The sequence below is a fragment of the Pyxicephalus adspersus genome, chromosome 4 (assembly GCF_032062135.1).
Source record: "Pyxicephalus adspersus chromosome 4, UCB_Pads_2.0, whole genome shotgun sequence".
Taxonomy (NCBI): Eukaryota; Metazoa; Chordata; class Amphibia; order Anura; family Pyxicephalidae; genus Pyxicephalus; species Pyxicephalus adspersus.
In genome coordinates, this window is record NC_092861.1 from 7,220,511 (window position 1) to 7,247,841 (window position 27,331).

The 27,331-nt window shown below is 43.2% G+C and overlaps 1 protein-coding gene across 6 annotated transcripts in view; it reads right to left on the reverse strand.

The window, feature by feature from the left end:
* DNMT3A (DNA methyltransferase 3 alpha) overlaps positions 1-27,331 on the reverse strand; it is a 124,322-nt gene that overhangs the window by 15,771 nt on the left and 81,220 nt on the right. For 5 of the 6 annotated variants that reach the window (XM_072407306.1, XM_072407302.1, XM_072407303.1 and 2 more), the window contains 12 exons: positions 13,225-13,437; positions 11,503-11,661; positions 11,215-11,322; positions 9,852-10,008; positions 9,025-9,177; positions 7,550-7,594; positions 5,136-5,215; positions 3,953-4,065; positions 3,192-3,375; positions 2,417-2,501; positions 2,169-2,314; positions 968-1,058 (listed from right to left, as the gene is read on the reverse strand). In XM_072407306.1, the coding sequence (XP_072263407.1) occupies positions 968-1,058; positions 2,169-2,314; positions 2,417-2,501; positions 3,192-3,375; positions 3,953-4,065; positions 5,136-5,215; positions 7,550-7,594; positions 9,025-9,177; positions 9,852-10,008; positions 11,215-11,322; positions 11,503-11,661; positions 13,225-13,437 (1,534 nt within the window). The remainder of the gene's footprint in view (positions 1-967; positions 1,059-2,168; positions 2,315-2,416; positions 2,502-3,191; positions 3,376-3,952; positions 4,066-5,135; positions 5,216-7,549; positions 7,595-9,024; positions 9,178-9,851; positions 10,009-11,214; positions 11,323-11,502; positions 11,662-13,224; positions 13,438-27,331) is intronic. The other variant, XM_072407304.1, reaches the window with a different exon arrangement.

Genomic DNA, 27,331 nt, shown 5'->3' on the forward strand with positions numbered 1-27,331 from the left:
ACAGGGTCTCCTTAAAATCTAAAGTTGAACAGGGATTGATTAGCATTTAGTATGATTTATTGTTAATAAATGATTAGTAAAATGTACATTCAGCAGATAATTCTAGATTAGAAGCAGCAGTGCACCTCCACACATGACCTGGCCTAGCCACCCTCTTTAAACCTCACAGGGACCAATAAAGTGGACATATCAGGGACCTATCCAACCCAACCATATCTCTGATTGCTTGAATATAGTGGGCCAGGTCTAGGAATACAAAGAGCTGCCTGATGATAGCTCATGCCTCCACTAATATGGCGGCCCCATGTAGACACAGCATTGTAAAGTGGATACGTTTTGTGCAATGGAGTTGCAGCGCAATGATGCTTTCAGTGCTGTATTACTCAGAGCTGACTTGCACATACTGTAGGATAAGGCTACAAGAGTGTAAGCTCAGTTTATTTGAAAATACCAGGCTCAAGGAAACCAGGACTCATAATAATATTAATAAAAAAATCCACATCTAAAGTGGCAGGCTTGGCTGTGCCAGCTGACAACCACTTTCAGGTGGATAATCAACCGACAGCCGGTCACATGGGTTTGGATGATGAGGCAGTTCTGTTTGCTTCAATTGGATCAACTCAGAGCTTACACTAAAAGCAGCTGGAATTGGAACTGGAGTGGTTACATGATGTTTGGGGTATTGATAATATGTTTTTACTTTATATAACTGTATATAAAATTGATGAGAATGGGGTAAACCTAGGTTGGTATTTTGTATTCCATACTGCTTTAAGGTGAACCTGTTGCTTTGGATTGTGCTGACAAAACACAGGTTCACCTTAATAATGACCAAATTCAAAATTGATTGTCATGGAAGGTACAAGTGCTGAGTATTATTGAGGATATACATATGATGTATTGTATAAGGGTCCTGTCCTGTTTACTTCTTAATCTACATGCTATGGCCTCACTAAGCACCACATACCGAACAGACCTTTCCGAGCTGGGTTCACGATGGAAAGATCGTTACACGGGCTTCCCCCAATCACCAAGTCAAATGGACCCCATTCCTGAATCTGGAGTCAGAGAGAGCGAGAAAAAGACAGACAATTAGTACTAAATGGTTGACACAGATATCACAACAAATGCACTACATCAGTAAAAATTTGCGGCCAGCTAACCATCACATCTATAGGTGGACACCCAACCCACCACACCTATAGGTGGACACCCAACCCATCACACCTATAGGTGGACACCCAACCCATCACACCTATAGGTGGACACCTAACCCATCACACCTATAGGTGGACACCCAACCTATCACACAGTGGACACCCAACCCATAACACCTATAGGTGGACACCCAACCCATCACACAGTGGACACCCAACCCAATACACCTATAGGTGGACACCCAACCCATCACACAGTGGACACCCAAACCAATACACCTATAGGTGGACACCCAACCCATCACTCCAATAGGTGGACACCAAACCCAATATGTAAACATCAAAACATCACACATACCCTACCCATCACACCTATAAGTCCTAACCACCACACCCATATGTGGATACCTAACCACCTTTATGTGAACATCAAATCATCACACCTATTGGTAGACCCCCAACCATCACACCTATATGTGAACATCAAACTATTACACCTCTATGGAGACACCCTACCATAACACCTTCATGAGCTTGTTGGACATCCCATTCCAAAATCATGGTCATTAAAGAAATCCTGTCACCAACTTAAACTGCTGCGGATAAAAGCACAGGAAAATCAAGTAAAGTCTCACATCCACGTGGACTGGTAAATGTCCTAGCACAGCCGCTTTCTTCCTTGTACATTCTAACCCTACCATGTCAGCCTTCACCAAGTAGCAAAACTGTCTAAATTGTCTTTGCATGGTGTGGTATTATTGGCACCTGAACACCATAATTTGGGGGGGTGTCCACGTACATTAAGTCATAAAGAATACAACTTTTTTTCTGAAGTCATTATCTTGAAATGTTCATGCAATCTCTGAAGTAAACTTAAAACATGTGGCACTGATGTAGAACATTGCACCATGTGCCTCACTTCTGTCACTAACTTCAAAGAAAGCAAAACAGTGCTGGTGGGGTCTAGTTTCTGAGTTTTTAGGAATGTCAGGTCAGGGAGCTGTAACTCACATGCTTACGGGTGATGTTGCGTACGTCTCCCACGTACATGATCTTGCCCGTATGTCGCACCATCCCCACTGTGATGGAGTCTTCGCACACCTCGGAGGCAATGTACCGGTCTACCTGGATCCCGAGATCCCTTAGCACCAATAGACCTGGCAGGAGATAATGAAACATCTGAAAGTCAAGCCGTGTTCCATGAAAAGGAGACACCTGGCCTGGCTAATGTTTATGTCACATGATCAGGGTCAGCTCACCTGTAGCAATGCCGTCAAACAATGAAAGTACACGGATAGGCTTCCGCTTCTCAGCTGATATGGGCGGATAAAGCTTTGGTGGGTCCTTAATAAAAAGTCCAAGGAAAAAATTAAAACTGAGAGTTCTAAAGACACAAAATATAAATGGTTAATAATAATATGACCACACCTAATCCTGCCCATTGCTTTGCGGACTGAAAGAACTACCTGTGCTGCTGAAACCCTACCACTGTGCTTACAGAACCCATTAGTTGTATTTCGCATAATCACAACAAAGACTCAAAACATTCGCATAATCACAACAAAGACTCCAAACAGGTTTCTAACAGCTTACAAACATTTGCTGGTTGTTTATATTCAAGAACCAGAAGGCACTTTTATCTCCTAGGAAAAAAACTCTGTGTTAAGAACGTTGAAAATGAATTTTGCCAACAATGCTTATAGATAGAGAGATAAATGAAGATTTGTTTTAATGTGATTTTATAGCTTGTTCAGAATCTGTAAATACTTCAGTGTGCAAGTTTTAGGCACAGATCCTCTTTAACTAATATTATGTCTATATGCATCTAATGTTATTATAAAGATTTGTCAGAACTTTCCAACTGTACAAAGAAAAAATGGACACAAAGTATATGATATGATATGAAATGGCTTTACTATCAGTAAGGGATTTGCACAGGAAGTAGTTAAAAATTATACAAATTCTGGTGTTCTTCGTTTACTCATATTGAACCATCTTCACCATCACAGGATAACAAACTGACTGGGTACTTACAAATTCTTGGTCATGATTATTGGCGAAAAAAAGCTGTAGACGGGTGGGCCAGTCGTCACGACGTCGCAGTAACCCGTACACCCCTTTGTGTCCACACATGTAGCAGTTCCAGGGGTCTTCTTTGATAGCTGCCTGAGCTGCGCCTGGTCCCACCAGCAGGTCCACGCATTCTACGCAGAAACATCTGGAAGAAGCATGGAAAAAGTTGTCACTGAGCATTTAACATTGTCTTACTTTCTGAAAGATTACGTCCCAGAAGACATGATAAAATCTGCCATGGCTGAAATCCAAACTTGTACTGTGACACTGAACATAATACCAGGTCAACCAAACCAGTCCTAGCATCAGATATAAAGTGTTCTCCCCAGCCCCCCCAGCTGTATTTGGGTGGTTACTGAAGAGTTGGGGCACAATAGAGCAGCTGCCACCCACTTATAGCTTCTTCCCACCCAGCTTAAAAAAAATCTAGCTTGAACACTGGATATATATTGTCATGGAAGGTACAAGCAAGAATGGTGCCAGCGTAACACTTTCCCTAGAGATCACGGAGCTTCCATTGAGTCCACACAGACATTTCCAATGGGCCAAGCATTGTTGGGCAAGCCAGGTCTAATGGTCACCAAGTCTTTTTTACAAAATCAAAAACCAACCAATATAACCTAATAAAGTGTCTGGACTATAATGGCCAATAGGGGGATTCAAAAAAATGTTTAAGTTGTCCTTTATAACTCAGATAATGCCCCAAGAATGGGCACACTCACCTGCAGCAGTTATTGTTTCCACACATGAGCACCTCCCGCCCTCCGCAGCAGATAGTGCAGTAGGACTGATACCCGTCATCATCATACTGGTATGCGCATTCCAGAAAACAGTTCTGCAAGAGAAAAAGAGAAGATATAATAGAGGACAGGACATGGTTGGCTGTTGGCAAAGTGGAGGAAGACTTAGTGTGAACTATAGCGCTCTATAGGAAAATTCTGTAATCCCCAACATAAAACTGAACTCTGAGCTGTGTGCTGCTGTATAGAGGATAAGAGGTTGACATAAAGATTTGATACTCATGCTAAGCACTTTGGCGCCGTTCAGGAAAGTATCTCACCTATGATTGTTTCATTACCCTCTTTCCAGCTATCCTTCCTTTCCCTATATCACAGCCACCACCTAAACATCAAATGTCATTGCATAGGGAGCAGTAACATAACCCGCTCTATCCTGTGACAATACCGGGGCCTGGTGCTTGGCATCATGGGGGGAGGTCATATGCACAGCAGTTTAAGAATGCTGGGGGAGTATAAAGCCATTACTGGGTCTTACAGAAAGGGAAAGGTGACAGGGTCCTATTGGTTAGTAATTTAGATAAAATTGTACACGACCGCATGGATGAGTCCTGGTTAGATGATATGTTTCCCCATTATATAGAGCATGGGCTTTTTAAACCCGGGTTTATGCTGGGAAAAGAGTCCAGGATAGTAAGCAAATCTTCAAGGGTTGCTATTAGGTTTGTTTCAGGGCTCTGTTTTCTGGAATGGAATGGAAGGTATTGGGTCTTCTCATTCCCCCCAGGTACACCCTTGGGTTTTGCTGCAGAAGACTGCAGAGCTGCAGGCTGCAGACAGACCTGTATGGGAGCTTTACTAGGAAGCTGTGTCTTTAGATGGGATGCTGTTGATGTTGCTGCTGATTTGATTTATGGACTGTGGAATCCTTGCTAAGCTGTACTACAGATGACTGTACTGTGCACCCTTCAGATTAAGCTAATGTATACTGGCTTTTTCATTTAGCTTTGAAATATGCTGACAGAAGCTATATTGTTTTTTGGAATAAAGAGACTGTTACAGGTAATAAACTTCTCTGTGCGCTTGCTTCAAGGGCTGATCGCCCTCAATATTCACAATATATATATATATAGATCTCCCCTCCCTGGAGATCAGCACCTCTGGTTACCTTGCAGTTTTGGCACATTCCTCCATTAAATAGCGGGTGTTCTAGGCTGACGTTCAGACTGCCACAGGATATGCAGATATCTGCAAATAGACAATACAAGAATAGTTTTTTATTATTAACATATATACAAAGGTGTTACAGACAAAAACACATCGGTCAAGATAAATACATTCACAATCCTTCAGAACAAACCTAGTAGGTGAGCCATGGGAAATCATAAAGGCTTTATAAATCTTTTGTAGAGTGTAGTGAGAAATACCTGCCGGTCCTTTGAGCCCATTATAGGCCCACGACTATCATAACAATGTGACTGGGGAGCGGGCATTAAAATAAACAATTATTGCTTTGCTCTGAATATACAAAACACAGCTACCATAATGGGGCAGCTAAAGTTTATAGTTTTTAAATTATGTTTATAGATTTATAACCATATATACACATTTTTTTTTCATATACTACACACAGGTAATCTTTCCATTAATATATACTCAAATACATGATAAAGGACACCCAGAGCACTATGAGTTATCTAAAGGGATAATGCAGAAAACAGTTTGCTTTATAGCATAATATAATGTTGGTATGAGGCTTTGTGACAAGGGAGGAGTGTCCGTTCCGATGACCTATATGAGTCCACCAAGCAAAGGGGCTTCTTTCAGCTAAACGTGAAAAAAATTACTACTGAAGACTGGACAGAAGACTCCTATTGTGTGCTACTTCCCCCTCCTCTTAGATTGTAAGCTCTTCTGGACAGGGTCCTCTCCTCCTCCTGTGTCATTGTATCTGTCATTTGCAACCCTTATTTAATGTACAGCTCTGTGTAATATGTTGGTGCTATATAAATACTGGTAAATAATATTAATAATTCGACTGAATAATATGAATGTTTACTTTTTTAATTCTTATTTTTATTGACCCAGCCATAAAAAAATTAAAGAAGGTACGCCCTGGGCTCTATTTATAATTTTTATAAATGTTTCCCCCAGTCAATTCCTCCGAATTTTGCTGGCAGTCAGATCTCTGAACGGGTCTCTTAATAAAAAGACAGTTCTGCCACCTTGTGGCCAATCGTCAAAAGCGCACAGCTGTCACAATAGGAAAAGTATAGGAAACACATTTTATGAGCAAATTGTGGGAGGAATAATTTATAAACAGAGCCCCTAATTTTTTTGTTTAAACTGGTGTATCTTTTTTATTGTATCATATATAAATCATTTTAAACACTGGGAGTGGTTATGGCATTCTAAGAGCATTATGGGTGATCTAAGGAAAGCAGAAGGGATTTTCTTTCAGACACTTTGGAGTTTATTTATAAAGCAGTGAACCTGACATTCATTAAACATTTTCTGGCATAGAATCAATGATGCCCATTAATAACACATAGACCTGGAAGATTTTTTTAAACTCACTGCTTTACAACTAGACCCTTTGGGCCTGATTTATTAAAGCTCTCCAAGGCTGGAGAGAATACACTTTCATCAGTGAAGCTGGGTGATCAAGCAAACCTGGAATGGATCTGGTCCAGAATTGAAAACATTTGCTAACAAATAGCAAACGACTTTTAAGAAATCCATTCCAGGATTGCTGTATCACCCAGCTTCACTGATGAAAGTGTATCCTCTCCAGACTTGGAAAGCTTTCATAAATGACGCCAATGTCTCTGATGGAATCTGTTTTTCTGCTTTGAATTAGAAGGAAATGAATCAGGAATGAAGTCAAGGCCATAGATTGGACTCATTTACTCCGATATGAATTCTTGGCTCTCTCCCTAACTAATTTACCTACAAAACCTAAACATGGAACTCACATGGAATGGCGTTAATAATTTCATCTGCCAGCCCACCATGAGAATCTAACATATTAATGTGGAAAATATCACATATACCTTATTAATACACAACTAAAACCCCTCATCTTTGGATTTATAATCATGTATCATCACCAAGTTATGATTTGTGGCTTACATTGGCATAAAATGCTGCTTCCTGCTCTCACACTGCAGTGTTCTGTGCTGGCATAGCTCAGTAATGATTACACGTCTTAGCACATAGATTTGTGGAGAAAGGAGTCATGCATGACCGGGGGTTCAACCGGGACAGTTACAGACTGCTTATTATAGAGTATTCCATATCTAACTCTGATGCCTATTGTGCTGCCCAGGCACACTAAGACCCCATGCACAACTAAATATTGACATTTTAAGTGGCAGTGAAAACCCCAGAATAGGGTTTGGGATGTTTGTAAAATCAGCAAGGCCAGTGGGTCACCACATTATGTGACACCTTCCGGAAAAGCTTTCAGAACTATTGAATGACTACATAGTCGACGCGGACAAGGGAAGTAGATTGCAAAGATCTTAACCCAAATTCGAAACAATACAGCTGGCAATGATGAATGGCGGAGGAAAGACTTACCTTCAATGTGTCTGCACTTCTGTCTTACTTCATAGACCAATCTCTCTGCAAAAACAACATAAAGACAATTGGAATGCAGCCAGGTAAACCTAAAAGGGATGATCACACAACATGAAGATGTCTCCAGTAGCTGGGCTACAAAAGGGTTCTTAAAGTCCAAGACCGGAGCCAAAAAAGATTGGAAAGCCTTGCAGCCCAGCTGATCACTTCTGCTGGTTGGTATTAAACCACGCTTACTAGGACATCTTTAATGAACAGACGTCCCAAAAATAAAGGAAAATACAGCATATGATGGGTATGACAGCTAAACAAAGACATCCCTCATATACTATATGTCCATCAGTCATGGCATGTCCATGTTGTATGTCCATGGGATATAAAAGGTAAACATGGACACCCCATGACTGATGGATATATAGGCTAATGTAATCTATTGGAAGAAAAGAAAATACAGGGAGTTCTAAGTGAACAGCAGCAACCTGAAAAAAACAGAACTCATCACATTCCAAATCTCCCCCTGACATATTTACATATATATATATATATATATATATATATATATTAATATAACTGGGGGTCCTGGTAGATCATAGACTTAAAAACAGCATGCAATGCCAAGCTGCAATATCTGAAGCTAGTTTCTTGTAATAAAAGAGGAATAGACTGCAGAGATGGAGACATAATCCTGCCCCTGTACAAAGCATTGGTCAGACCTCATCTGGAATTTGCAGTCCAGTTTTGGGCACCAGTTCACAAAAAGGACATTGTGCCTTAACCCCCCTGGCAGTCTAATTCTGTACAAATTTCCATGCAAAAAGCGTTACAATTTTTTTGAATGGAAATTTATTTTACATTGTAGGCTATAATTCCTAAATATAATTCCCCAAAATATGTCCAATATTTAATAAACTTAATTGATTTAAAAATAAACTTAAAAAAAAATCTGTTAAAAAAAAAAGTTAAAAATGTAATATAACTGTACAGTAAGTAGCATATCTAATATTTATTTAATATAATTATATATATATTATATGAAGATTACATTGTATTGGACTCAATACAGCTATTTTGTATTGAATCCAATACAAAATTATTTAAATTTCCCGCTGCTCTGCCCGCACAAACCGGAGCACCCACTGACTTTTCCCCCATCTACGGGAAACCCTGTAGATCTCGGCTCTTCACGCCTGGGGATCAGAGGGAGAAGACGTGACCCCAGGACCTGCGGGGACCAGAAGAATGTTGGGGGACGACAACTGAGCAAGGTAAGTGGGGTTTTTCTTAGCTTAAAGCGACCCCTAGGGTGAATTGGGATTACCGCTAGGGGGGTTAAAGTGAACTTATTCCATGCTAAAATGGTCGGTTGGTCCAATACACTAGAAGTCATTTTGTCATACTGATATGATAGCTGATACATCGTAATATGTTACTGTATGTTAGGCATAAAGCCATTGTCTGGAGTGGAAAGGACATACCTCGCGTGCGCTCATCAATGATCTCTTTCACCTTCGGCTTCTCCGCTGCTGTGCTTTTGCGAGGTTTCTTGGCAGGAGGAGGAGGGGCATAAGCTGCGGCTTCCGGCTCTACCCACATTTCTGTGTAAACTTCTTTGTATGGGTTGCGTTCCTCTGTATATACGGAAAGCAATGTAGGAAATAAATATCCCATCAGCAAAGAAAAACAAAAAACACCAAGCACACAGATGACAACTCCCATCATCCACCACTGTGGTCTCAAACAGGGAAGGCAGGATTTCTGTGCTGTTATACCTTACCCTGAACACTAGGTGGCTCTGCTGTCAATACAAATCCCCCAGACTGGCTATAGAATTCCAGCAGGGACAAAACCCTGCAGGAACCATAGGGAGGTCAAGTTTTGTGTCTGCCAATTCTTTTTTTGTTATGAGCAGCAGAAGTGCCTGCACAGAAGATTATGAAACAGATTCCAAAATTTGCAAATAATCTGTGAATTGGGCCACAAAAAATGAATGTGAATGTGTACACAGAGTGTGCATTGGGGAAATGTACCTTCAGGAGAGCTATCAAGTAACACCACTATTCTAAATGGAATGACATTTCTTTGACAAAACACTGTTGATCACTGAAAAAGACTAATAAAGTTGGTTCAAGAAACTCACACTATATGACAGGAGCAGCAGGTAAAATCTTGTTTGTACCATTGGACCACATATCTCCCATACCATTTACATTACATGCATGCTGTGCAGTCTATTCTGAATGTACAGCATTGCCTTTATGTTTGGAAGCAGCCACTATCAATACTGAATGCTCACTAATCTCACCTTCGGGGGGCTCCAGGCCCTTGGGTCCGGATGGTTGGAAGCCCCCAAGGGCCCATTCAATCATCTGCTTGTTCTGGAAATCTATAGATTTGGAGGTATCCGACTCGTCATTCTCAGGGCATGATGGGAAAACTTTCCCGGCTCGAGTGCTGGCCACCTGAAAGACGCAGCAAGTCATTATGTCCTTGTGATGGAACGGCAAATCAATCAGAGAGACAAACTGAGATAAGAAGATTTTAGGGGGCCACATTATGTCTTTGGGGGCTATAACTGCAATGTAATTCCAGTAGGGAGGTAGCTGGTCAATTTGGATCGACCAGTAGAGGTTGAGGGCAGCAGAGGACAGTAATTCTTAGAGCAGGAGTGTTTTAGTATTGGGAAGCTCAGAAGTAGAACACCATTGGGTAGTAATGGGTCAATAATAGGTATTAATACACAGTATTTATATAGCGCCATCATATTATGGAGCGCTGTACAAAGTCCATAGTCAAGTCACTAGCTTTCCTTTAAAGGGGCTCACAATCTAATGTCCCTATCTCAGTCATATGTCTTTAATACAATCTAAGATTCACTTTGGGGGGAAGCCAAATAACCTAACTGCATATTTTTGGGATGTAGGAGAAAACCGGAGTACTCATACGCAAACATAGGGAGAACCTGCAAACTCTATGCAGATATTGTCCTGGACAAGATTCAAACCTGGGACCTAGCGCTGCAAAATCCAGAGCACTTTCCTGCCATACCATTACTGCCACCGAGGTATGGCAGTAATGGTATGGCAGTAATAGGTAGGGCAGTAATGGTATGGCAGTTTTAGGTAGGGCAGTAGCGGGTCGGTAATGGGTAATGCAGAAACAGAACAGTATTGAGAAGCATAGTAGCGGGTCAGTATTGGAAAAATGACATTGGTATTTCGAAAGGCAGTTGTAGGTCAGTATTGGGAAGGACAGTGGTGGGTCAGTATTAGGAATAAAAATATTACAGTACTTGCAAAGGCAGTTGTAGGTCGGTATTGGGAAGCATGGCAGTGGGTCAATATTAGCTAACACAGCAGTAACCTACAGGTAGAGCCATGGCGAGTCAGTATTTAAAAGGAATAGTTGTGGGAAAGATAGTGTGTCAGTATTAGGGCAATAGTGGGGCATTATTAGGAAGGACTGTAGTAGGACAGTATTGGGTACACCAGTAGTAGGACAGCAGTGGGCCTGTACCGGTAAGGGCATTGGTAGGTTGGTAGTGGTAAAGACATCAGTGGGTGACTATTAGGAAGGGGCCAATTCCCCGATATGAAAAATGGAGTATTTTTGGGAGCAGAGAACAGTAATGTTTCTGTAGTGGGTAGGACAACAATGAGTCTCCTTACCTGTAGCACCTCATAGATGGCTTTCCTGTACATTGGCTGCTTGCTGTAGGTCGCCTGGTGGAAGGTGTTGGCGAATGAACTGAGCGGAAGCAATTTCTCCACACAAACCTAACACAGAAGAGATCACATTAATTTGTTGCCATCCGTGGATGCACAAATGCATGCGTTATGATGTACTACACATAGATTATGTTTGATGTATTTTTTTAAACTTATATCACACCTCCTTCCCCAGCCCTCCCTGCTATATATTGATAAGTAGCTCTTGGCCACACTCGCTTGACTTACCACAGAGAATTTGCCATCTCCAAACCACATGACCCAGCGGGTACCCTCCGCCGCTCGGCTTCTTCCGGTCATCCACCAAGAAACAATCCGGCCAGGCCACCATGAGAAGCCTCGTAGCTTGCCCCAAACCAGTTCTCCAATGCCAAAGCCTCGGCCATCCTGGAAATTAGATGCACACGGTTATCAACCTTCCTGCTTATAGCATTATGAATGCTGCCTATGAGACTTGTAAGGTCCCTCTTGAAATTTGCCTAAACATTAATGCACCCCCCTTACTTATGGCTTGTAGTTCCATATTATATAGACACTGTCTGGGCATGTGGGCTATGACCTTACCAGCACTTTCCCACCATTCCTGTCTCAGCTGCAACAGGTAATGAAATAGAAACTTTACAGAATCCTGTACAGCCAGCGTAAAATAACATTGTGTCAAGTCTGTTGTAATTGTAACTTGTTTTAAACCTGTCCCATATAAAGATAGCCTGGGGTGAAAAATAAATAAGAAGATAGGTTCTGCAGTGAAAACTACATGGAAACTATCAGGCTGGTTGATGGGTTGAAGACAGGTACATAATATATCAATCCTTTATCTCCACCACTGTGCTCCAATCAACCAGTCACTCCACTCTTCCTGCACATACTCTAACAATTAATTGTAAATAATTGGGGGCCATTGGGAGCGTTCCCCGCTGCATACTATACCAACAGGCAGAGCTGTGTTCCATTAACTGCTAGTTGTTACAGTAAGCGTTAATTTAATTGGCGCAGGGGGTAGGCTTGAAGAATGGAGCAGTGTTAGATAGCCAAAAATGGTTATTTATGATAAAATATCAACAGCAAGAACAAGAATAGAAAGTATATTTAAAACTATGGCTGCCCACGTGCACGTTTCTCTAAGCTAGATTTTTTAAAAGGGCATTACTAAGATAAAGCTGATCACATTTGTATACATATTAAAAGATATAATCCACAGACATAAAAGGCCAGATATGCAATCACAATATGAGCACAAAGTGATATGCAATATCCCACCTTAGTTATGTAAAGTGCTTCTATTTACCCTGAAGGTTTTAACACTTGAAGCTCACTAGCAAGGAATCCATCTTACCTTGGCCTAATGACAATACCTCCATCCTAACTTTGCTCACCAATAATGAATCCATTCCACCCCCGCTCACAAACAATGTCTCCATCCCATCTTAACTCATTACCAATGATTCCATCCCAACATAGCTCACCAAAAACATCTTCATCCCACCTGAGCTCGCCAAAAATGTCTCCATTCTATCTTAGTTTCCCATAAACATCGCCATCCCACCCTTAGCTCACTAACAATGTCTCCATCTCACCAGAAACGTCTGCATCCCATCTTAAAACACTAACAATGTCTCCATCCCATAGTAGCTCATTACCAATGATTCCAACCCACCTTACCTCACCTAAAACATCTTCATCCCTCCTAAAACTGTTTCAGTCCTACTTTAACTCACCAAATCTCCATGTTTAAAGCACTAACAATGTGCCAAAAACCTAAAAACGTATCCATCCCACCTTAACTCACCAGAAATACCTCCATCTAACCTTTACTCACTATCAATGACTTAATCCCTCCATTTTATCTAGAGTACAGGTACAAATCAGTCTATACTATTCCTTCATCATATGGTTACATATCATTTTCAAGCAATACAACACCATGCAATACATTATCCCTCTCCATACCTCATATTCTGCTTCATCATCAGCTGACTTGGAAGCAGTCTTGTCCCCAGCATCAGCAACAGCAGGCTCAGGGGTGGTGGCTACGGTGGGGGACGCCGGATCGGTGGGTTGCTGGGACGCTGGTGGGGTGGTCTCCTCTTCCTTCTGAGATTCTCTGGACACCGTTTCCTCCATGGCGTTTATGACTGCCACCAACTGTTGCTTCTTCTCAGCCTGGAGGAGGAAAAGAAACATGATAGTCATTGGAGCAAATTCAAGGTTTACAAACATCTATTCATACCTCGACAATCAAAATATCATTATAACGTATTATCCTTATGCCCAGACATTGAAGAGAGGAAAGAAAGGAAACCTAGGAGGCTTAAAAATAAAGTTAATTGGTGGTCACCAGTCAGAGGGAGGAATGTCCATGGCTGTTAGAAGACAAGGTTGTAGGGATTTGTTCCGAATTCAGCTTATTATCAGTATTTGATTGGCACAACGGCCAATATTAAGGACTCAATGGAGCTGGACTCATTGATGTTTCCAATGAAGGTATGGCCAAACCTAGGTGGACTCTCCACCGCATGTTCAGGTGCTTCCACTGAAAGGAAGACAATTTAGACAAGTGCCTCTCTAACCTTGTGATAACAGTTGGATCCATTTCTGTTCCACCATGACTGTCCCCGTGCGTTCCAAGCCAGATCCATAAAGAGGAGGTTTGATGAGTCTGGTGTAGAGGAACTTCAATGTCCTGGATGGAGCCCTCAACTCTACTGAACACCTCTGGGAAGACTGGGAATAGCAATAGCTAGGCAGCTCTTCAAATGGTCTTTTAGGTAAAAAGTCCCAAAGGCACACTACAAAATCCACTGCCACAGGGCAGGGAGGAGGGGTAATTACACATCAAATCCTATCCTGGAATGAGGTGTGGTGGTTGGATGTTCACAAACTCTTGGCCATTTAATATATTAATACAATTTGTCAAGTTTGGTTTGCTGGGTTTCCTTCATCACCCAAAATAACTTAATTTGTGCAAACACCACCACACTGGGCTATGAAGATCGTCAGCAGAAACAAATCACAGTGCACACTGTAGAAGTTACAACCACGTCAGTGAAGAGGTCATGCCAGCTGCATAGTTTGGCCGTACAGTGGTATGCCACCAAGAACACCAGCTGGGTATAAAGAATGTGTTTGGGTTCCCCTGCCAGTCACCCACCAACAATAATAAGCACGGTGGCTCAGTGGGTGGTAGCACTAAGTCCTAGAATCAAATTTTGGCCAGGGCACCATATGCATGGAGTTTGTAGGTTCTTCCTGTGTTTGCATGGGTTTCCTCCCACATTCCAAAAACATGCAATTAGATTATTGCCAAAAAATTAGACTGTATTAAAAACAAATGACTATGGGACATTAGATTGTGAGGCCCTTTGATGAAAAGTTATAATATGACGTAATATGTTGGCGGTAAAAATGTGGATGCTTTTAGTTTACCATATACAACAGTTTTCCCCCCAGGCCCTTTTAGCAGGGCACACCACCCAGCACTTTACCGCACTTTTCAGTTTTTGGGCAGTTACTAAAGAGTTGGGTCACAATACAAGGGCCACCGTCCACCTATCATTTCTTCATACCCAGCTTAAACAAAATGGCTGGGTTGCACAGGTGAAGGAGAAGCAAATGTGCGTGCTAATGGAAAACAATGAAATGCTTTGGAGATTCTTTTTGGGATGTTGCACATTGTAGACCTCGATAAACTATGTAAATTCCTAATGAGTGCCAGAAAGTCAGGTGAGTGTTTAATAACAGAGCTGCATTAATTACACACAGTCAGGTTGTAACCTGCAGCACCTTCAGGCCTGGCCATCTGTGTAAATACCACAAGAGCCTCCATGACTTCCAACCTTCCCCTTTCCATAAATGAAGGAGGAGGGGCACCTTTTACCTTCAAAACACACGTCTTTGAAAGGAGCGTGATTCACATGGCTACACACATACAGGCACAAAATGGGGGAGAACCCCCCACCCCTTCCCCAATCTCTAGGGAAGAAAAGAGTTCTCTCAGCTATTCTATGGACATCATGTTGCTACATTCAGTCCATGCTCGGCATGTTGATCCCCCTCGGCCCTCGGCAGGTCCTCCTACAGCATAATGGTCAGGATGATTATTATAATAAGGTGAGCCCTGGATATATAAAGCCTGGGGGGGACCCAGCTACTTATATTCTCCTAAAACTGGGACTTTAATTATTGAATAGCTCCGTCCTGGTTTATTATATAGGGAAGCTCCAGCTTGATGGCTCCACCACCATCAAGTTCCATAAATCAGGGGCAGGAGAATAAAATCCCCCTCAGCTCTTTTGAAGTTGCTCTCCTAAATATGAGGCAAAGCCTGAGCGTAAAAAGGAACCGTTGACCCTCAACCCTTAACCAACCCTAAACTATAACCTTAGGATGAGCCTCAGTGATCTTAAATCTCTGAGAAGGAAGAAAAAAAAGACAGAAAATAGAATCCCATCATCCAAGTGACAACATTGTCAGTGTTCTCCCCAGCCCCTTTTAGCTGGGCGCACCACCCGGCACTTTTAGATAACCACCCGGGGCTGTACAGGGGCTGCCACCCACCTACAATTTCTTCCCACCCGGCTTTAAAACATTTCTGGGTTCAACACTGATTGTACACCGTTATACGCCGAAACCAGGACTCCTCTTCCATATCTTCCCATCTCTATGAAGACCATCAGCACTTCCCACCTAAATATCATGTGTTCTCCCCGGGCTCTTCCAGTTGGGCGCACCGCCCGGCACCTTTCAGTGACCACCCGGCTGTTTTTGAGTGGTTATTGAAGAATTGGGTCACAATACAGGAGATGCCACTCGCCCAACTTAAAATAATTCCTGGTATGAACAGTGACCATGGAGGGACATTGATCACTTCTGTTGTATGGCAAGCCAAAGTTGCCCAGGAGGAGTGACATGGACTTTTTCTAAGTGTGATCCATGGTTCTCAAAATTAAACCCAAGAACAACCCAAGATCCGTGCTAATTGTGCACTCAACTGTTCAGTCCAATTGGGCAGTGATTACCATGGCACACACTCGTATGTTACTCCGATTGTTGGGAAGGTGGGGGTGATACTATGGATCCTCCAATAGAGGGAGCTCCAGATCAGGTCTGCCCACACAACATGACTTTTACAAAATGCCCCATTCAATTCTTGTCGTGATTGAGGATAAAACAATTGCTTGCTTATGACTGATCTGATGCTGAATTCACAAGAGATTCCCAGTTGATCCAATTTTTTTTTTTATTGGACTATGAAGTGAAAATAGACTATTAGGCTGCATTAGTTTTTTAGATTGCCCAGGCTACATTTTCATAGGAGGCATAGGAGCAGAAGATGCCCCACTGCATACCCTATAAGGGATCATTCACTTAGCTAAGTGAACAGGTTAGTTAGTGGAGATCCAGTGGCTTCCAATCATCTACCTGTCATAACCCAATCATATCCAGTGTTCCAGCAACCAGGTGGAAATGAAAGGCACCTTAAGGGCATTTATTTCTCTGACTTCCCCCTTCACTATCTGGTTGGTGTAAGGCGGGCACAGGATTGTAGTCCATTGATCTGCCCGGTGTATGGGCAGGGTAACGTGTATATGTGTATGAAAATATTAAATTCCAAAATATTATCATTCTTTATTATTATAGCACTTACCTATACCATGGCTGTTTACAATTTATCACTCATAACAATAACACAGAAAGAACAACAAGGAACAGAAGAAAAGATAAACAGAGAGAGAACCTGAACCCAAGAGCTTACAGTCTGCTGCTGTGACTGGGCTAGCTGTTATCAGTCTCTGGTGTTAGTGCTGCATGCTGGGACTTGTAGTTCCTCAGCGGATAGAATAGAAGCAGCAGGAGTTTACAATCAGATCTCAGCAACTGGGGGCCCCTCTGCAAAGGGCTGCAGACAAACCCTCTGCCCCCCTCATTGCCATGTCCAGGCAGCTGAGCTGACATGACTGGCATGCTAGGACTTGTAGTTCATCAGTAGATAAAATAGAAGCATCACCTCCTTTCATACATATATAAAGTCAGATCATAAATACAGCAAGTGGGGCCCCTTCTGCACACCAAGGGCCCCTCTGTGTAGAACTGCAGACAGTAATCTGATCCCCTCTAAGTGCTGATTTTACAGAATGCTGAGACTTGTAGTTCTGCAGTAGAAACCAAGCTCCTTGCATACATATACAGTCACATCTCAGCCTCTGGGGCCCCACCTGCACACCAAGGGCTCCCAAGGACTGCAGACAGTAATGTGAATCTTTAATGCTGATATGACAGCATCCTGAGACTTGTTGTTCTTCATCAGACAGTACAGAAGCATCACCTTCCTGCAGACAGTTACATCCCCACAAATAGGGCCCCTTCTGCACACCAAGGGCCCCAGTAAGTTAGGGCTGCATGCAGCCTCCACCTGTAATGAGGCTCTCAGTGCCACACCCAGCCTCTTGCATGTCCCCTATACTGCACCTTGCCAGGGGCCCTGCACTCTGTCCCCCTTCTCCTCTTCATGCTTGTAGGTGCACAGCGATCAGGACAATGTCTGGGGCCTCTGCTTCTTCTACAAAGAGCTCAACTCCTGACCTTCTCCTCCTCCTAGACCTGAAGGAAAACTTTCAGCCAATCAGCTTGCAGGATCCTCCAGTCCCTGCACTCCCAGCCATGTGCTGGGGCTTCCTGAATGCCACTCAGAGACTGTCTGGGAGGGGGACAGGGGCCCCACAGATCTGCTCTAAGGGGCCACTTGCTGTGCTTTGCAGGGGCAGAATTCACATTGATACTGGGAAACCCTAGAGCTGTGTAGGACTACAAGTACCAGCATGGCAGGATTCAGGATCTCTGAGCCCAGTTGGGTTTGCTGTAAAGAATTTGATCATCTTTGAAAACTGAATATTTTTCATACATCAGAACCTGCAGATTTATCAGATGATGGGGTTAGTGCATGCCTAACTCACATGACACTGTGTAAAGCTCATAGCAAAATTTATTATTCATAATTAAATCATGTGCTGCGTTCAGGAAATGGGAACGCAGATAATGGCCGATTCCAATGAACCGAGGACACAGGGCGTAGGGATCCCCTTAGGCACCACTGGTGGTGTGAATGACTCCTTAGGGCCCATCCAAACCCCTAGGATTGGAATTTGGTGCCCAACGCAAAAAAATGTTGGTTTGCTAGACAAAGCTTCTCATGTTGTGCATTTGAAGCTGCAGCAAATTAGTCCCCGCCTCCTATCCTGGCTGGAGGACGTTCAGCATCACCTAGCCCCTCCCTTCCCAGGCCTGACTGTCCTTGGTCCACCCCTTTGGCTGTATGCTTATACACGGAACGCCCACTCCTCCAGTGACCCACCTATCAAGGCATTTACATTTGCATACCTCCTCCCAAAGCCTGCCCACTACTGTTGCATCATCTGGAGAGGCGTAAGTGATGTGGTGACCCCGCCCCCTCCAGCCACCATCTGCCTGCATTGTGTAGAGAAGCACAGAGGCACAATGTTGTTTAAAAATGAAGAGGAATTGGAAAATTCTTTCCATGGGGACACCCATTCGGGTGACAACTGTCTAACAGGAGATTTTCCCTTTACTTTGGTTTTATATACAAAGTGAATCTGTGATCTGCCCAGAATGGGGAAAACTGCAGGGTCCAATTTACTGCCCTCTGATCTGCCCCCCAGTTTTGATATTTCCTTATATGGGGGCACACAGCTTCCCAACCTCCCTGCCATAGAGTGACTGCTGCCTGAGCAGCCAATCACCAGGCTCCATGCCGCTCACATGGTGGTGGAAAGGTCATTCATTGGCCATTCCATACAATAAAGAGAACCTGTCATTATGCACAATATACCAACCTGAAGGCATTCACTGATTAATAATATGAATCCTGAAATATAAAATATGGATTCCCTGTAATATTTTCTGCCATAGGCGCTCCCATCCCTGCCAGGTTATTGACCGGTGTCACCCGGCGTGTCACCAGACCAGAGGTGCAGCAGAATTTATGGGTTGTCACCATCTAATCTTCATCTAACATGGCTTCCTGTTTCCCCCCAGACGCCGTTCCCAGAAATATTCCCACCCTGCACCTGGCATCCTACATCAATCACCTGACCACAAAACAAGAAGTTCACGCTGTCCAGGAAACCTCGCAAGAAGCCAGAGATCCTGGGACGCTTTATCTGAGTTTTTATAATCTGTATTCAGCAGGATTTCCACAGTGCCTTGAATTATCAACCTTGTGTGATAACCACGGGGTAATACTGCTGATGCCCCCATAGAATATACCTACTTATATACATTTACCCCTTGTATGGTGCATCTCATGCTGATCTCCTGCACCCTTTATGCAGCCACTTCCTGTCTTCATGCCCCCGTTATGGCTGCATGGCATTTCTCACGCCAGGTGACAACACTGCATCACAGCCATTTGTAGACAAGGTGACAACGCAGTAGCTGCTATAGAAACCACGGACCGAGTGTTGTCACTTATAGCAGGAAGTGCCCAGCCAAGGACCTTAATGGTGGGATCACCAGGGCATGCTTTAATGAAAGCTGCTGATTTTAAAATAAAGTACACGGCTCTGCTCAGGGTACAACGTGTTGGGGGTAAGTGGTGGGATGAGTGAATTCCGGTGGTGTGTGTGGGGTGATTGTGAAGGGGTACATCATTCTGAGCCAGCCAATCAAAAGGACCAAAGGGTCTTAATCCTGACAGAGAGGAATTGCCTGGCCAATCATTTTGATTTTTAATCGATCGTCCCATTGGCTGGGGCAGTGTTTGGCCAGTTTTATTAAAAGAAGTGCAGAGGAATCTTTATGAATGGGCCCCATGCTGATTCCCCCTTCTCTTGGGGAGAGGAAGGGGCCCCTGAGGGGGGTGGAGGGGTTAATTGACAGTGAGATTCTCAGAAGTTCAGACAAATGATGGAGGAGGAGAAGGGAGTCCCAGCAATGCTGGCAGGTAGGAGGGGGAGGGGTGCTGTAATTAGGTGACCTGTCATTTATTATTCCTGTACAGAATGCAGCCAGCCGAGGATAATCTACAACCCCCCCCCAACTCCGTCCTCAGATTCATTCACCAGATTCACCCAAATCTCATATCATCTGTACCACATCTCATAGTCTCTAAATCTGCAGCTTCATCATAATAATATCTGGTGATCCTGCCATGAAAGTCGTTGTTCACACACTTCCTGTAATAGAGTGACAACAGTCTCCCGCATGAGCTTTTCTGTTTTCACCTGCACCACTGATAATGACGCACATTAGGCAGACATGGACCAATGTTGTCACCATCAGGAATCCAGGCTGGGCCAATCAGATGAGAATTGCATGAGAGGACAAGAGAAGTGGTACTGTGCAGAGTCTTTACAATAAAAATATCCATACATACAGAAAAAGAACAGATACTGAGAATTACACCCGGTGTACAGGACAAGAGAAGTGGTACTGTGCAGAGTCAATATATAAAGAATAAGAAATGATGGAGTTCAGTCCAGACAAACAGTCCCCTGCGACTTCTCCACTGGCCCCGTCATAGATGAATGCAGCGCCGGGTGTACAGTGAGACCTGACTTTAGTCATGGATAAAACTTGTCATGGTTTATGGGGTGAATTGCACCAAGGAACAGCTGTAGCTCTGTCTGGGAATATAAGGGGCTGGGATGGGTGTGGAGAATGAAATTCAGCACAGATACAGTTATTTGGGCCACCAACCTGTGCCAGACAAACTAGCCCAGATGTCTGAACTGGGGTAATGGTTGTTGGTAGGTTCACCTCTAAAGCAAAAACAATTCAAAACAACTTCAGAAAATGAGTTACGCTAATTGTTCATTACAAAAATCAGAGTTTTCACATATCCAGAATTGTCACAAGCTAGAAATCAGTTTACAGTGGTCCTAGTGGTCTGATACAGTCAGATATACACCCAGCCTAATACAGTCAGATATACACCCAGCCTGATACAGTCAGATATACACCCAGCCTAATACGCCTGATACAGTCAGATATACACCTAGCCTAATACAGTCAGATATACACCCAGCCGATATACACCCAGCCTAATACAGTCAGATATACACCCAGCCTGATACAGTCAGATAAACACCCGGTTTGATACAGCCAGACATACACCTGGCCTGATACAGTCAGATAAACACCCAGCCTGAAACACTCAGATATACACCCAGCATGATACAGTCAGATATACACCCAGCCTAATACAGTTAGAAACACACTGGGACTGGTACAGTCAGTTACACATTTGGGGTGGTACTGTCTGATATACACATGCTCTGATACAGCCAGATATACACCCGGCTTGATGCAGTAAAATATTCACCTGGGCTTATACAGTCAGACGTATACTTCATACAGTCAGATACACATCTGTAGGACACAGGTATATAAACAAGCTTAATACAGGCAAAGGCACACTAGGACTGGTATAGGCAGTTACACATTTAGGCCAATACAGTCAATTTAACACCTGGTCTGATAAAGTTTTTTATATAACTGGCCTGAAACAGTCAGACATACACCTGGCCTGATGCAGTCAGACATACACCTGGCCTGATACAGTCAGATATACACCTGGCCTGATGCAGTCAGATATACACCTGGCCTAATACGATCAAATATAAAACTTGCTTAAAATAGTCATAAAGAAAACTTTTCTGATACAGTCAATTATACACATGGCCAAATAAAGTAAGTTACTAACCTGATCAAATATGGTCAGACACAGACTGCACATAAAACAGTCAGACTCATAACCTTGCTTGATACAAATATACATCTTATATAGTCATATAGACACAGTCAGATAATAATTTCTCATCAGTTCTGCAACAATAAAATAAACTTTTACCTGAAACAGATAGGCTCTGTCTTTCAGTCATTTCATGATTACATACACTTTTTAATTACTCACACCTATATTACAGAGCTGTGATCACACCTAGTCTAAACTCCTACAATCTACTTTATACAATCTGAAAAACATTTATGCAATGCTCCATTCCTGGTTCTGCACAGTAAACTTTACACCTGGCTCCTAAAGTGTGCTCAAAACCTGACCTCACACCATACTCCACATCTGACCCCATACAGAATACTGAACACCTGGCTCCAAAACAGTATACGATACACATAGTCCTGTACAGCCTCCTCCACACCTTGTCCAACAGAGTATACTTCACACCCAGCACTATACAGTATACTCCATACCTGGTCCCATACAGTACACTCCCCCCCCGATCCGGTACAGTGTGCTCCACACTTGGTCCCATACAGTACACTCCACACCTGGTCTTATAGGGTATATTCCTCACTTGGTCCTGTACAGTGTGTCCTTTTTTACCTAAAGTTGCTATTTTGCCATTTAGCCGTAACTCGCAAGCTACGCCAAGATACTCCAAGGACGCCTATTTGGAGGCGAAACGTGTAAAACGGGTAAAATAAAACAGCTGTGATTACCAAGTTGGGTTACTAATTATTGCACATATATTGTGCACACGTATATTCCACACCTGGTCCTATACAGAATACTCCACACCTTGTCCTTTACAATATGCTCCACACCTAGTCCTATACAGTATGCTCCACACCTGGTCCCATACAGTATATTCCACACCTGGTCCCGTACAGTATATTCCAGACCTGGTCCTTTACAGTATACTCCACACCTGGTGGCATTGAGTCTACTCCTCACCTGATCCTATACAGTATACTCCACACCTGGTCTTATAGAGTATACTCCACACCTGGTCCTATAAAGTATATTCCACACCTAGTCCTATACAGTATACTCCACACCTGGTCTTATAGAGTATACTCCACAACTAGTTCTGTAAATTGCCCCTCACACCTGGTCCCGTATATTCCACACCCATTCATATAAAGTATACTTAATATCTGTTTGCACAAATTATACTTGTGACGTGGACCCTGTACATTATACACCACACCTGGCTAGCTACAGTCTGAAACTGAACAGCACACATTATACTCCATTACAAACATAAATCAATAACTGCACTGAAAAGCACTAACCTAATATGTCTATAAATCATGGTTTCTTTCTGATCTTACCGGAGCAGTTGAGGACAAGACTCCGCTATGGTATAACAATATCCATCTGCTGACTATTGATTCAAAACATATACATCAAAGTAAAAGACATAAAAGGAACAAACAGATTTAACGCTCTTCATAAAGAGGCAATAGGGCAAAACAAATGCAATGATAATGATGTTGTCGGAGGATATCCTAGCAGCAATAACAATGGCGGATAATACAGATTAAAGAGGGGAATCCCAGCTCGGGGTACCGCACCACAAACACCACAATGTTTGGAGCTCTGGTCACACCTGGTGCCATATTGCTTCTGCCAGGTATAAATAATTCAACCAGTTAATGGGTTCCGCTGCATTGCCATCACACAAGTACCATCTTTGGCTGGCCGAAAACCAGGAGGTCCTAAACCTGTCCAATGCTGCACCATCAATGGTTTTTTACCATTTCACATACCCTGGTACCTTTGTATGCCACTACCTTTACCAGCTCCTTACCATAAACCAGAGGTCAACAGTAAGCAACTGGTGTAATAATGACCAAATTGTCATGCCATGTGTGTGCATTATTGATCTTGTAAAAAAAACCAATAGTGCCCAACAGGGCCCTGGCATCCTAAGAGAAGGACTCCTAACCTGCAAATGCCCATGGACCTTTTTGGAGCAGAAATGTGTTGAAATGTTGGCACAAGGAACTTGGTTACCCTTTGTAATGCCAGGGATGGGATCAGCATCTCTTTAGGATCAGCGTAGTTTACACTCGTAGTTTGTCGTAATTTACATTTTCCAGTATGGAGCTGCCATTAGTTAGTTGGTGGAGTGAAAGAGCTTCTCAGCATGGCACAACCAAGTTTTGACGAGAACCTGTTGAATTATGGAAGTTGCCCTTGTTGAATTAGATAAAGGGACTGTCCCTCTTTCTTAATAAGTCATTGATCTAGAACGGGCATGAAGATGTGAACCTCGTTCTGCATGGAAACAGGCCAGTTGCCAACTAGGTTGTACAGCTTGATGACCAGCAATTCCCAGACCCAAAAACTTTAGGGGCTTTACAGTAAACTAAACTTCACACTTGTGCATTCCATAACGTACTATCCGTATACAATGCTTTTTTGTGCATACCAAGGATGAGACCTGCACCAATTTCGGTAATACCAATTTTGGTTCCTGGGTCTGCAATGATGCCAGATGGCGTCACAAGGAGCCAATGGCTAACTAGGTTGTGCAGCCTGGATCAAGGCAACTGAAAAAATTTCCAAATCCAACAACTTTAAGGGCCCTTTAACACTTGTGCATTCCATAACATACTTTTTGTATAGAATGTTTTTTGCGCACCTTAAGGATTTAAATTGCACCAATTTCGAAAGAGCCAGTGGCTAACTAGGTTGCACAGCCTGGATCAGGACGAATGAAAATTCCCAAATCCAACAACTTTAAGGGCTCTCTAACACTAATGGATTCCAAAACTTTCTTGCCGTACAAAATGCTGCTTTGTGCACCAATTTCGGCGGTACCAATTTTGGAAATGCCGGAAGTTCTTGAGCCGGCAAATGCCAGATGGCTTCACATGGAACCAGTGGCTAACTTTAAGGGCCCTGTAACACTTGTAAATTCCATAACGCACTTGCCGTAAACACTTCTTTTTGTGCACCCCAAGGATTGGATCTTCACCAATTTCGGCAGTACTAATTTTGGAACTGTCGTAAGGGTCGGCAAATGCCAGATGGCTTCACATGGAACCAGTGGCCAACTAGGTTATGCAGCCTGGATCAGGACGATTGGAAATTCCCAAATCCAACAACTTTAAGGGCTCTCTAACACTAGTGCATTCCAAAACTTTCTTGCTGTACAAAATGCTGCTTTGTGCACCAATTTCGGCGGTACCAATTTTGGAACTGCCATAAGTTCTTCAGTCGGCAAATGCCAGATGGCTTCACATGGAACCAGTGGCTAACTTTAGGGGCCCTGTAACACTTGTAAATTCCATAACGCACTTGCCGTAAACACTTCTTTTTGTGCACCCCAAGGATTGGATCTTCACCAATTTCAGCAGTACCAATTTTGGAACTGCCGTAAGGGTCGGCAAATGCCATATGGCTTCACATGGAACCAGTGGCCAACTAGGTTGCATAGCCTGGATCAGGACGATTGGAAATTCCCAAATCCAACAACTTTGAGGGCCCTCTAACACTTATGGATTCCAAAATGTACTTGCCCTATGCAACGATTTATCGTGCACCAATTTCGGCAATGCTGTAAGTTCTTGAGCTGCAAAATTGCTTAATTAAAAGTTCTTAATCTGTGGGCACCACAAATGTCCAGAAAGTAACTGCTAACTGCCTCCACAGGGGGTACATGGTAAGTACTCTCTGGGCCAAGTACTCTTGAAGTTTTTACCCATGCCAGCGGAGAACATCCATCATGAGGAGCTCAGTTAGGCTCGTCCACCATGCTTTAACCCTGCAGGCACCGGGTTACGGCACTGCGGCTGCAAGGAATACGCTTTAACCCACTGTGGCAACGTCAAGGCTGTGAACCATGTGAGGCGAGCGGGAGCCTGGCAGTGCCGTCACAAGGAATCCCCCTTTCCTGGCACAGATGTGGGAGAAGGAAGCCTCAGCGCGCATCCTGAAGGAGGGTGCCAGCGCCATCCTCCTGCTTCAATCACAGAAAATCTTACTCAGCATTCTGCGTCCCCATTCGCTCTCCTTCTTTCGCTCTCTCTCATTTTTTCTCTCAATCACTTTATCCGCTCCCCCCCCCCACCACCACAACAACATGGCGGCAAATGGCAAAAATAAGGAAATGATCCCGGGAAAGGTGAAGGGACATACCCATAAACCCCGGTGCTGTACAGCAGTGAGGATGCAGTCAGGTGTTGTGTCCTCCCCCCCCCCCCCAACATTACCCCCTTCTCCACCCCCCACTACTCCTCACACCCCCTCTCCTTCCCTCACATATTGCAGGGAGGGGGGAGAGGGGGTGGGATAAGTTGGGGGGCCAAAGGGGGGAAAGAACTGAGAATTTTCTTTGTCTAAGAGAGCAGTTCACGTGTTACCGGTACAGGATTGTGGTTGGTTGGGAAGGAGAAGGGGGGGGGGGGGGGGGGGGCAGAAGCAAATGCTGGAACTCAGCCAGTTCTGTCTGCAAACACCACAAGAAGGCTGCAAGGGGAAGGACAGCCTCAGCTAGCAACCAGGGGCCAAATACTGGGCCCCAATCTAAAATACCCCGCATGAGGGGGCAAAGTAAATAACGCAGGGGCAGATCTGCTAAACGGGGCTATGCTCAGGGATATAGGGATCGATACATAATATTAGGGCTGCCATGGTAAATATGGGTAGGCTCGTTACTATAAGAACCGAATAATTAATGAAAAATGCACAAGGGGGCTCAGATATTTAGGGACAGAATAAATAACATCAGATCTACTAAATGAGGATATGTTCTCAGATATAGGGATCGATCTGCTAAACGGGGCTATGCTCAGGGATACAGAGATTTATATAGCGCCAACATATTATGCAGCGCTGTACAATAAATAGGATCATTAATATAAGGGCAGGTTTACCTGTAGCATGAATATTATTACAGACAGAATTATTATTATTCAGAAATTATCTATGGTGCTAGGCTACACAAAAAGTGACACACTAATTAACTATTTAATGTACAGCGCTGTGTAATATGTTGGCGCTATATAAATGCTGTTTAATAATAATATAGAGACCGGTGTATTAATGTAGGATGCGGGGACTAATTATTTAGTATAGGGACAGATTTATTATTACAGGAAACTGATCTCTAAGACAGCAACATCTCTTTTACAGAAACTTTTATACACTCAGTGCGCACACACACACACATATATATATACATATAAACACACACACACACACATACACACACACACACACACACATATATATATAAACACACACACACACACACACACACACACATATATATATAAACACACACACACA